The sequence below is a fragment of the Perca flavescens genome, chromosome 4, assembly GCF_004354835.1.
Source record: "Perca flavescens isolate YP-PL-M2 chromosome 4, PFLA_1.0, whole genome shotgun sequence".
NCBI classification, from domain to species: domain Eukaryota; kingdom Metazoa; phylum Chordata; class Actinopteri; order Perciformes; family Percidae; genus Perca; species Perca flavescens.
In genome coordinates, this window is record NC_041334.1 from 24,881,751 (window position 1) to 24,894,081 (window position 12,331).

A 12,331-nucleotide genomic window follows, 5' to 3' on the forward strand; every position below is an offset into this window, starting at 1 on the left:
ATGACGAAACTGAAAACTGTTGTGTTATTCCCACATCATCTCCTGCTCTTTGTGTTTTATGTCAGTGCCGGGAGTGGCGGCTGGTCGGCGAAGGGCTGCGAGGTGGTTTTCAGAAACAGCACCCACATCAGCTGTCAGTGTTATCACATGACCAGCTTCGCTGTGCTCATGGACATCTCCAGGAGAGAGGTGAGTGACATGAAACCTTTCAACTTCAATAAAACCACAGCTATCATCACTCTGTTCTCTAACTCAAACTTTTCTCTTCCAATTGTGGCTTTTGCGTCAGAACGGCGAGATTCTGCCAATCAAAATCCTGACGTGGAGTACGGTGGGAGTGACGATGGGCTTTCTGTTCCTCACCACGATCTTCCTCCTCTGTTTGAGAGCCATGCAGTGCAACAAGACGAGTATTATCAACAATGGAGGCGTCGCTCTCTTCCTCTCCGAGCTCATCTTCATCCTGGGCATCAACCAGGCAGACAACCCGGTAATCCATTCTGTTTTTTTATTGATTTAATTAATTCATTAATAAGATTTTGATTTTGTCTCTTCATGTTTTAATCACCCCTCTCTGTTTCTCCCTCTTCATCTCTCTGCAGTTTGTGTGCACAGTCATTGCCATCCTGCTGCACTTCTTCTACCTCTGCACTTTCTCCTGGCTCTTCCTGGAGGGGCTGCACATCTACCGCATGATAAGCGAAGTGCGAGACGTCAACTATGGACCCATGAGATTCTACTACCTGATTGGCTGGGGAGTGCCGGCCTTCATCACAGGTCTGAACCTTCATAATATCACGAAAAATGTACCAGCTGTACAGAGGAGAATCCTGATGAGTTTCTTCATCAAATCTATGTCTTGTAGTAGCTTAAATGTAAAAAAAATAAATATATATATACATTTTTATTCACTCAAAGCAGTTTTCGGAACTTAATCTGACAAATGCAGCTGCAGAAAATAGACAAGTAATAAACAGTTCTTACCTGTTGTCTGTCCTATATGTATGGTGAACTTTTTTCTATCTCCTAACTGTAGTAAAAAGTCCAAATTGGGGCTCAATGTTATTTCATTTTGAGAACAATGCTGTTTTAAGCCATCCGACTACTTCAGATGAACAACCTCTCGGTTTGTGTGCAGGTCTGGCAGTAGGACTGGACCCTGAAGGCTACGGCAACCCAGACTTCTGTTGGCTGTCTATGTACGACACTCTCATCTGGAGCTTTGCTGGACCCATCGCCATGGTTGTGTCGGTGAGTCCCTGCAGAAACCTGCCATTGAAACTGTTGTATCATTATTTATGCACATGACAACAGCAGTGTGCATCTATGTTGTTTGGCACTTAAGTTCATACTGGCTCACAGGTACTGATACAATACAAAAAAAACCAATATGGAAACAAAAACATTGAATCATTCTTTAAATGCAGAAAAGGAAGCATATACATATAAACATATAAGTGTGTTTTACAGTCTATTGATGTATCTTCACAGTCCAACATGCTGATCTCATCAGATCGGCACTACAGATGTTTGTTAGTGAACACACCCGTCACTGTTCAGTTGAGTGTGTAAAGAAAAAAAATAGTAGAAAATATTCTCACATAAAGATTACTTTGATGTTTGCTCTCACACACTCCTGCCATGTTGTTGTAATGATGCAGTTTGATATTGTGTCCACAGATGAACGTCTTCCTATACATCCTGTCGTCCAGAGCCTCCTGCTCACTGAGACACCACAGCATTGAGAAGAAAGAGCCTCGTGTGTAAGTGTCCCAACGTTTTAATCAAATATAAACACTGTTTACATGCTCAAAGTTATTCTGCTGAAGTATTTGTATTTAGGCATTGTCTAGTGGAAGGACATTCCCAGCCTGAAATTGCCAACTTTCAAATCAAACTAGTAATACTCGCCTAACAACCATTTAAAGGATGTCAATAATTGAATTTCCATCAGCATTTAATACAGATGATCAGATCAAACCTTTCCTTCAATCCGCTCTAAAAGTAGCTCAATGATCTATCCCATTAGACTGACTGGAATACATTACAGAGAAGCTAACATTAAGAATTAGTCAATTAATCAAAAGTCAATCTGCCCTCGAAGTGGATTTCTGCTCGCGTGTGAAACTGAATTTTGACACTTTGGGGGGCTGAAACCAAGGAGGCACTGGCCCTCCTATATTGATTAAACGAATCTCAAGAATCTCGGATGCTTTGTCCATTAATATTAACAGTCCTATGAGTTTGCCTGCTGCCGCTGAGTCACGTGACGGTACAACATCAAATCACAAGAGGGGGGAGGAGGAGGAGGAGCAAAGTGTGCCTGCTCTGCGCTGTGACAGCAGCGACAGTTTACACAGACAGCCAGGTCGCCTCTTTGATGAAACCACAGCAGTGCATACTGGAGAGAAACTGAAACTAAAGTATCAATCTCATTACACTGGTATTGTTCAATATCAATATCAACGTTGGTATCGATATTGATATTTGGATCATTTTACTGCACTTCTGATGTTGGCTTCTGGTCGCTTATCATCCAGCTCCATCTTCAGATCATTGAATTCGTAGAAATCATCCAATCAGCTGCTCACTAACTTCTCATGTGATTCTGCAGCTCAGGCCTGAAGACTGCAGGTGGCGTTCTCCTCCTGGTTTCAGTCACTTGTTTTCTGGCGCTCCTCTCCGTCAACAGCGACATGATCATCTTCCACTACCTGTTCGCTGGCTTCAACTGTGTGCAGGTGAGCCCTCTATTTCCTTCTGAAACTGCTTGAATGGTTGATTTTTGTCTTTTTTTCCTGACCTTCCTTCTTCTGTCGTCCAACCACAGGGTCCATTTGTATTCTTCTTCCGCATTGTCTTCAATAAGGAAGCAAGGAATGCCATGAAGTACTGCTGCAGCCGCAAGCGTCCGGATCATCTGATCAAATCCAAATCCTCTGTGAGTCCATCGCACAGGCTGAGAAAACCCTCCATTCAGTCAGATACTCTCTGGGAATTCCAAACTCAAAAGCTTAGTTACATGTTGGGAGCTTTTCTTACCAATGTCACATCAGTCCGTTAAGATTACAGATATTATTGATATGGCAACGGTCATAAATTAAGGTGAAACTACCAAGTGTTGTCAATTGTATATAAATGTGTCAATATATCATTTCCACCTTATAAGGCTGCCAATATTCTATATTTTCCTTACTGTTAAATCCCAAAAGACCAACACCAACAATGAATTGGTCCCACTAACAAGTTCTGCCTGTGTAGCCAAAGCCTGAAATATCGTATTCCTCTGTACCACAGAGCTTAATTGTTGTCTCGGTTGCTATAGGTGAAATACTCACTAGTGCATTAATCTGCAGGTTTTTATTTTTTTAATTAAAAGTATATTTTAATGACCCGTTTTAAATTTCACAATTATGTGTTTAACATTTCAAGTTATTATGGCCTTTTTTTGATTCTGTATGCTGAGAGCCACAGACATGCGTGGGAAGTCAGGTTTTGAGAGGGGGACTTAGACTTCGTTGGATTTGGGGTTTTCATGGGATTTGTCCCATATAGAATAATAACAATACTATCCTTTAAGTAATACTCTGTTTTTATCAGCAGCTCAACCGCACCAGATCAAGAAAAACATACTCCCTTTAGATTCTATACAGGTTTTTTTTTTTTTTACATCTTTCCTTTCATCTCTGTATTTTCAGGGCTACAAATGCAACACAAACTACATGGACGGCAGGTTGTACCACCTTCCCTTTGGAGACTCCAGTGTGTCTCTAAATGGCACCATGCAGAGCAGCAAGAGCCAGCAGAGCTATGTGCCGTTTGTCCTCCGGTACAAAAACAGCATTTTAAAATAAAGATTCATACGCTGCATTACACGACAAGGTGCCAGGAGCAGCTGTACACTGACTTCTTCTGTCTTTTCAGGGACGATGGGTTGAGTAACAGTCAGGCGCACATCGCTCTGAACGACCACGCGTCGCTCTTCCATGAAACTAAAGAGCACCTGGATGGTATTACTATCATTCCGTATCTCTTCTTTATCTGAACTGCAATGAAAAGTATGACTTCATCAACATCTCCTCTCCGTCTGTGTGCAGATCGTGACAGCGACTCGGACAGCGACTTGTCTCTGGAGGACGACCAGAGCGGATCCTACGCCTCCACACACTCCTCTGACAGCGAGGACGAGGAGGGTCCACTCCCACCAGAGGAATGCTGGGAAAACCTGGCATCTAATGTTGCCAAGAGACCACAACCACACGGTACAGAAGTTCATCTGAACCCAGCCCCACTTTGTGCCCCTCATGGATTATCAACACTTTCTGCAGAAGTTATTTTTTTTTTAATCCTCAAAGACTCTTCAAATCATGTGGATTCATTCAATCACATTCAGAAACAATGATAGATTTTATCGCCACATATGTTCATTAACACACGTGTGGAGAGTTAACCCATCTCAACCACATCTTTAGGTTAATCCCATATAAAACTGAGTAATGTGTATTTTTCACATTTAATGTATTCTCTGTTTCTGTTTTTCAGACAACAGTTTGAGTAAGATGTACTGGCCTGGAGATTACACAGAAGCAGCAAGTGACGGCGAGCCCGCAGGTACAGACAGACTGAAGCCCGACACTCTGGCCAATCCGGAGCCAAGTCTCGGCTGCGGCACCCGCACGTTATCGGACGACCGGACGCAGCAGGACGCCATGACGGTGCTGCTGCCGAGTCTGCCAAACATCTACGCCCACCCTCACAAAGGTAGAGCCCAGCCTAATGCAAAAACCTGAAGGAGATTATGTACAACTTAATGTGTCAAACATATTGTTGAGATTGTAATTCAACTTTTGATAAATTTACATAAATCAAGTCTCTTTGTAATTTTTCAAGATGACACAAGCAAAACAGCAAAAAAAAAAAAAAATCCCACTATTTTTATTTAAGAGCGAATATGGATGAATCACTGTTTCCCCCCGTCTATCGTTGTGTCATCACATCTTGTTTTTCCTCTGCAGGGATCCTAAAGAAGAAGCAGCTTTCTCCGATTGTAGAGAGAAATGGTCTCAACCGCATCCACAATGAACTTTGTGAAAACGCCCCCGGCACGGCTTCTCCGCAGGGATCAATTTCTAGTAACGGTCGAGCCGGACTGGCTAAAACCAGCCTGCCGGGTCAGCTGAACGGCGTCGCCATGAGCATTAAGGCAGGGACAGTGGATGGTGACTCGTCAGGATCAGAGTGAGTAGTAACACAAGCTGAGACCTATAAAGTCAGAGAAAGATAAAAAAAAAGCAATATTAGTATGAAGAATAAGAAACAAGTGTCTGGTGTCCGGTGTAGTGTCGCGTAAGTCACGCAGTGTTTCGTTCAACTGTCTGCGTCAAACTACGATTTGTGTCGTCGTCCTCAGTGATTGTCGTTTTCATTTCCACCTAATAATCTTAAATGTTAAACCAAATGAAGACAGCACCCATCCTGCCATTACCCACAGTGTGAATGTTAAGTGTTGCTCAGAGTGATAACGCAACATGAACGGCTATTTGAACAACAAAGCGCGTAGGATTGATTACTACAACAGCTGCTGTGTCCATCCATCTGAATCTGATCTGTTTTAAACTCACTGCTCATTTAGCACATACACGTTTCATCCTTTGCTTCGTTGTGGACATGCAGCTCTAGCTTTTTATCATTGTTTCAAGGCGGTTGAATGCTTGATGCCAATCTAATGTCCTTGTTCAGAGTGAAATAAAGGAGAAAAAAATAAACACTGAAGGAGGATAGTGGAGTTTCCCCCACTTTAAGCTGCAGATGCTTGTCCATGAAGAAAATGATGGCTCACTATAAAATTAAAGCTTAACTGCTGTATGACCTACTGCAGATGAGTGGCCAGTATAAAGTAGTGACAGACTTCCTGAAGACACAGTCATACAGGCATATTTATACCTTAATGCTCAATTCTTATTTACAAATAAAATTTACTAATCCACCTTCTTTGCCCCTTCTCTTTCCAAAAATCATAGATTTTTATTCTTTAATTTTATCCCATGAAGCTCTGATCCTCATTCAAAACAATCAGGATCACTGTCTTCAGATTGGTGCATCATTTTAGCATCTGTCACCCCTCTGTGTGCGTGTGTGTGTGCGTGTGCGTGTGTGTGTGTGTGTGTGTGTGTGTGTTCATTGGCTCACGTTTTTTTTCTTTTGTGTTCTTGCTTGTGTTGTGCTGCATTCGTGTCCAACACATTCCTCTTCATCCATGCTGAATCCACCTCCTCCTCCTCCATGCTCCACCCTGTTTTCCCAGCAGCAACTGCAACACTTCCATGTGACCACGCTGACGGAGGGGTGTGTCTTTACAGGTCATAGAGCCTCCTTCCTCAACACTGACTGCAAACAGGGAGCACCGGGACCTCTCCTTAAAAACAAAATGTGGAAAAAGAAGGAATTCCTCATCATCATGATCCTCTGAAGGGGTGTGTGTGTGTGTGTGTGTGTGTGTGTGTGTGTGTGTGTGTGTGTGTGTGTGTGTGTGTGTGTGTGTGTGTTCTTACATGTGTGCCAAACCTCATGAGTCACTGCACTGGCCCAGGCTCACGCACACTTGACAGAACGAGTCTCTCTCTCCCTTTAAAGAAATCATTTTGTTTACATACTTGAAACAATGCACTTTTTTTAATTTACTGCCCAGATTTGTTGGCGGTTTAATTCTTTTATTGTTTTGTTCCAGGATATATATTTTGTTTTGAAGACTGTGGAACAATAAAGAGGTCATGTTTTTTTTTTTTTTTTTGGGTGGGTCATTTAGTCGTAGACTTGCAAACATTCAGGGAAATTGCTTTTTAATGCATTAACTACGTTGTGATGACTTCCTGGTTTGCCTACTTAAGTTACTGAAGTCTGAGCCTGGTTGGGGGGGGTTCAGACTCAGGTTGAGTTACTTCAAATGTCCAAGAGGCATAGAACGGTCGAGTGCAGGCTCTTTGTGGATTTCTGAACTGCTCCGTATAGGCTCTTTCTCATTAATGAAAGATGTTTTCCAGAGGAAACAGCTGTTCACAGCTGCACAGACTGATGGCTTTCTCAGCCTCCGAAGGGGGGCAAACCTGCATGTGCAGACCCAAAAAAGGACTCAAAGGACTTTTGATACATTTTTTATGGACGTTAAAAGCGCGCTCGTTTTTTATTTTTTTTATCTGGAGGGATGAACGCATTCATTCGAGTTCAGTGACTTAACAGCTGTATTTTATAGATTAGCTTTCAGAGCTTTTGTCATTTGTAAAATAATGCGAAATTGTGCTGTAATACCTTTTGAGCTGTAATCCATTTTTACTGTACAGAGTGACCATAAATGAATCTAGGACATATCTTTAAATGTAAGTAAATATGTAAAACTTCTTTCAAACACTCGTTTAAAGGAATTGCTCTTGATCCTCTGAGGGAAATATCTTTTATCTTACTTACTACTTTTAGTCAAATTGATGTGATATTTGTGGATGCCATTTTACAAACCATATGAATTTAATGTATAGTATTTCATGCCATAAGAAACAACACTACCAGGTCAATCATATCAACTCTGGTATCCCATCACAGAATTTTCTCTTTTACTCTGCCGCTTCCTGTTTTTACTGATTAAACTGTTTTCTACCATTTCCATCTTACCTCAAATTTTATCAGTGCCAAGTCAAATAACTGGACTTCTCCCTGTGTGATGCATTTTACATTACAGCTATTTTCTGATATTAAAGTGCTCATATTATGCTTTTTGGCTTTTTCCCTTTTCTTTATTGTGCTATATATCTTTTTTGTGCATGTAATTGGTTTACAAAGTGAAAAAACCCAAAGTCCACCCCAAATGGACTTACCATCTCCAACAGAAAACACTATTCACAAACTGCTCCAAACAGCTCTATTGTAGTCCAGCCTTTACTTCAGAGACAAACGTGGGTCACTTTATAACACACGTTATAATGCTCGCCGAGCTGCTAGCATGGCACTCCCTCATACTGTGAAACTGACAAGCTAGCTGTACTTACTGCGCATGTGCGCCTCCCAACAAAGATGGAATAGAAGTGAAATGCCTCAGTCGTTAGCTAAAACAGAGAGCTCAACACACAGGGTGAAAAGAGGAGCTGCAGCAATATGCAGTACAACAAATATATGGTGTTTTTTGAAAATTAAACTATGTACAGTAAACCTATTCTGATACAACCTCTAAATACAATTATGAACCTGAAAATGAGCATAATATCAGCACTTTAAAAAGGTACATCCTACTGTACAAGTGGAATAATCAGATATTTTAAGTGGCCTTTTTATTTCCAAAAAAAAATTAACTCCACCTTGTTTTGCAGCTCATGGTTAATTTAAAGCAACAGTTGTACATTTTTGGAAATACACTTAATTGCTTTCTGATGGAGAGTTACACGAGAAGATTAATACCACTCGCATCGCTTATCGTAACCCGAAATATGAAGGCAGCAGTCGGTCTGCTTCGCTTAGACTGGAAATGGGTCTGTCTAAAGATAACACATTACACCTAAGCTTGTCTTTATGCTTGAAGATCTCTTCAGTTTACCTGGAACCAAGAACCGAAGACTTGGCACTGAGGAATCTGAAGCTCAACTGGCTAACGCTAAATAAGACCATAAGATTTTAAATCACCAGTATTCTTGAAGGGAGTCCCAACTCAGAGGCTTTAGTCAAAGCAAATGAAAAGCAACTACAGCAAGCCGAGACATGAAACATGAACAGAGTCATTAAGTCAATTTCTAAACTGCATACCAGCAACATGACGCTGAATATCTGCGAGCAGAATATCTGACCAATGGACGATCCTCACATCTACTGTATGAGTACACATCCTGTTGATATCTGATACTTTATAGTTTCAGTATTCATCTTTGAGTGACACAGATCAAACTTTTTTTTTTTTTAATCATCATACATTTGTCATAAGAAACTGATTTGTTACTACTTGTGCCCTAACAACAATCACTGCTCACATTTCTTCAAGACATTTAGACATTATTATGGAACCCATGCAAAGTCTAGGCAAGACCCCCCCCCTTCAATAGTATTCACACACTACTATTGGCCAGGCGTCCATGCTTAACCTGATTTGTTCAGGTCCTATCCCCTGACCAATCGGTTATCCTAACCTTAACCACTTGAGGTCAATGCCAAACCCCAACCAATCGTAGGGCGGGACTTTCCTTAGAAGTTATGTGGGATCCATAATAACGCAGAGATGAGGCATAAAACACTCACTAGGTGGTGCTAAAGCTGCTCACCGGTGTTCCTTTTTCATCATCAACCTCAAGCTGAGGAGCCTTTTCATAAGCAGTCATTTCTCCTGAGCTCCAGATGGTTCTGAAATGGAAACACTTAACTGTTAAAAGTTATATTGAACTTGATAAATAATAAACCAATTAAATATTAATTCTTAACAATTATTACATTACAACACTAAATGTTACAGTAGAAAAGCTGTACTTACATTGTAGAAGAGGATTCAAATTCTCCAGCTTTGATACACCGCTGTACATATGCTCATGTTTTGTTATACAAAGTATGCAGTATTTATTTCAAAACAGTTTCTACTTGTGTTACTACTTGAAACTTCACAAAATGTGGCATTTCCAGAACTGTATAATTTAGAGCAGTGATTCGGACACACGCAACCAGTGGAGATGTTCTGAAAAAATTTAAATAAAAACCTTACCTCAGACAAAATCATTAGTGATAAACTAACAGCTTATGACACAATCGTGTTTTAACAGCTCATTTTATTAAAAAAAGATGTATTTGTATAGATGCAGACATGTTCAGTTTAAATACAATCTAAAATTAATCTTTTATATATTTATATTTTTTTCATAATACTGGGAATGAACAACGTTTAAAACAATTTGCATCTAGTAACAATTCTATGACAAAGTAGCAATTAGCAAGGCAGCTCCGACAAAAGCATGTTGTATACAAATACACAAGAACAAACAATAAAACACACGTATTTGCAAACTTCTGGTCTGTATCAACTCCTCATAAATAATGTAAATCCAACAAAAGAGGACAGCTCGAACATCAGTCATTGGTCTACTGTTCATCTCCGTTATTCATAAATACAAAAAAAAATACTTTCCTGATCAAAATCCCTGTCACACATTTGTTAGTTTGTCTGGAGTGTTTTCAGTTTGAGTCCTCGAGGCTGCTGCTTTTCTGTTCCGAACCACAGTTGCAGAGCCGGACCATGATGCTTTGCAGGCTGGGCTCCACAATACCAAGCAGGGGCCTCTGGGAAGGGTCCCCGTTCCAGCAGGCCTCCATCAGCTGCCAGCATTCCTCATCGAAAGTGGGCAAGCGCTCGGGTCTGGCTCCTGGAGATGATATGGACACAAGTGAGCCGAAACGTACAGAGACCCAAAACAAAAAAAAACACACACCACACCACACACACGTTAACATCGGCCTCAAATAGATTATGTTTGAGGTTTAGCGGTTACATCATAGATACAACAGTTGTGGTGCTTCAACAGCTGCCCTGGTTGCTTCAGTTCAATTCACAAGATTCTTTGATAGAAGATGTGTGATTTTCCCCCAACGATCAGAGTGAAAAGCAGTTGAAACTGCAGTGTGTGTTACTTACTCACACTTTCCGCACATTTCCTCTTTAAAAAGTAAGCGACATAATGACACCACAGTAATCCTCCCATTATGTTATGGTATGATGAACCTCTTTTCCATTCTGTTTCTACCGGTTTGTTATTATTCATAACATGAGGTCTCAACTAATGCTCCAGTTATTCCCTTGTAGATCTGTGGATTTAAATAAACGCATTAGAAGCGTCGCCAGAATAATTTTTCCTGGCATGGATCCATATAGTGCTGACGGAAGACATACCCAAAACTGTCCAATCGATGAGTTCCTGTCAGTTTCTATGACGTCATGTTAACCGTTCTTGGTTCATTTGTAAAAAGTCAGTGTCAACACAAACCGGATAAGAACTATAAGGCAACTAAATGTTTATTATTATTATTATTATGTCATTGATCCAGACAAACTGCAGGTGTGAAAGCACTGTTTACCTTTTTTTACGTTATTCCAGAGCTGGTCCTTACTGGAGCATTTCTCAAAGGCTTCTGGAAGTTTTACTGAACCAGTGCAGAGGTACCAGAAGAGGATACCGAAGGCGTAAACATCCACAGAGTTATCATACTTTCCTGTTAGGAGAAGGGTCACAATGCAGAGGAAACATTATAAAGGACTGTAGCTGCTTGTTCAGACAGTTCTGACCCATCAAACTGTAACCAGGAAGTTACTTCAAGATGAAATTATCAACGGTGTGACTTTTGAGTAATCGTACCTGTAAACAGCTCTGGGGCCATGTGGATGGGGGTTCCAACGATGCTGCCAGACATCATGGCCTCTGGCTTACAGAAGCCCAGGTCGGTTATCTTTGCACGATTTTGCTTGTCCAACTGGAAAAGGAATGAAAACAATTAAAAGCTTGTGGGTCAAATTAGGTCATGGGTTGCATCTCAATTGGACCGGCTTCTGTGTTGAAGTGACTTATGGCGGTGGGTTTTCAAAATAAGATTTTGCCTGTGAAAATTAGGGCCACCTCAAACTAACAAATGTGTGCCACCTCTTAGTCGATTAGTCGACTAATCGGTCGTTTTGGTCTTAGTCGACTAAGATTTCTTTAGTCGATTAGTCATTTTTTATGCTTATTCATGCTTAATTACTAATTTACAAGAAACTTATGAGCACATTTATGGTAAACACAAGATTTAAAGTGGTGCTTTTGCAAGATTAATTGTGGAGAAACTACATTTATATTGTGCTTTTCTAGTCTTAACCACCTCTCAAAGCGCACAGCTCTGTCAATTAAATCAACTAATCGATTAGTCGACAAAATCATATAAGTGTTAGTCGACTAAGGAGTTCTTTAGTCGAGGACAACCCTAGTGAAAATAGACTTTTCTCATGGCAGATAACTTTGTTAACGATGGCTCAGTTCCATCAAGTGTCCCAGTAAGCCGTGCCAGTGACTCAGCATTAGGGTTGGTCATCGAGAACCGATTCTTAATCGGAATAGTTTCAAAAATTACGATTCCAACGGATTTGGTTTCAAATCCGATCATCACTTCCCAATTTAACATGCGTAAGTTTTGGTTTCCGTAGCGGCCAGGTGCTTGTTGTGTTGCAGCCATGGAGCACAGTAAGCGGGGCTCTAGTGTGGCTTTATTTTACGTTGAAAAAACTGTAAAACTGCAAACCACCGTTGAATCAAAATAAAACTTTCCTCTTATTTGTGTAATAAGCACG

The 12,331-nt window shown here is 40.8% G+C and overlaps 2 protein-coding genes across 3 annotated transcripts in view; one reads left to right on the forward strand and one right to left on the reverse strand.

Moving 5' to 3' along the window:
- Positions 1–7,761, forward strand: part of celsr2 (cadherin, EGF LAG seven-pass G-type receptor 2) — a 66,864-nt gene extending 59,103 nt beyond the window's left edge. The window contains exons 22-34 of one of the 2 annotated variants that reach the window (XM_028575257.1): positions 66–189; positions 290–490; positions 603–777; positions 1,139–1,251; positions 1,681–1,763; positions 2,615–2,741; positions 2,831–2,941; positions 3,699–3,829; positions 3,925–4,010; positions 4,098–4,262; positions 4,543–4,761; positions 5,016–5,238; positions 6,305–7,761. In XM_028575257.1, coding sequence (XP_028431058.1) covers positions 66–189; positions 290–490; positions 603–777; positions 1,139–1,251; positions 1,681–1,763; positions 2,615–2,741; positions 2,831–2,941; positions 3,699–3,829; positions 3,925–4,010; positions 4,098–4,262; positions 4,543–4,761; positions 5,016–5,238; positions 6,305–6,329 — 1,783 coding nt within the window. In that variant the 3' untranslated portion in view covers positions 6,330–7,761. The remainder of the gene's footprint in view (positions 1–65; positions 190–289; positions 491–602; positions 778–1,138; positions 1,252–1,680; positions 1,764–2,614; positions 2,742–2,830; positions 2,942–3,698; positions 3,830–3,924; positions 4,011–4,097; positions 4,263–4,542; positions 4,762–5,015; positions 5,239–6,304) is intronic. The other variant, XM_028575258.1, reaches the window with a different exon arrangement.
- Positions 7,762–9,770: 2,009 nt separating this feature from the next.
- The window catches only part of dstyk (dual serine/threonine and tyrosine protein kinase), a 22,874-nt gene continuing 20,313 nt past the window's right edge, over positions 9,771–12,331 (reverse strand). Inside the window, exons 12-14 of the mRNA XM_028575264.1 lie at positions 11,367–11,481; positions 11,089–11,223; positions 9,771–10,379 (exon numbers count right to left, since the gene is read on the reverse strand). Coding sequence (XP_028431065.1) covers positions 10,192–10,379; positions 11,089–11,223; positions 11,367–11,481 — 438 coding nt within the window. The 3' untranslated portion in view covers positions 9,771–10,191. The remainder of the gene's footprint in view (positions 10,380–11,088; positions 11,224–11,366; positions 11,482–12,331) is intronic.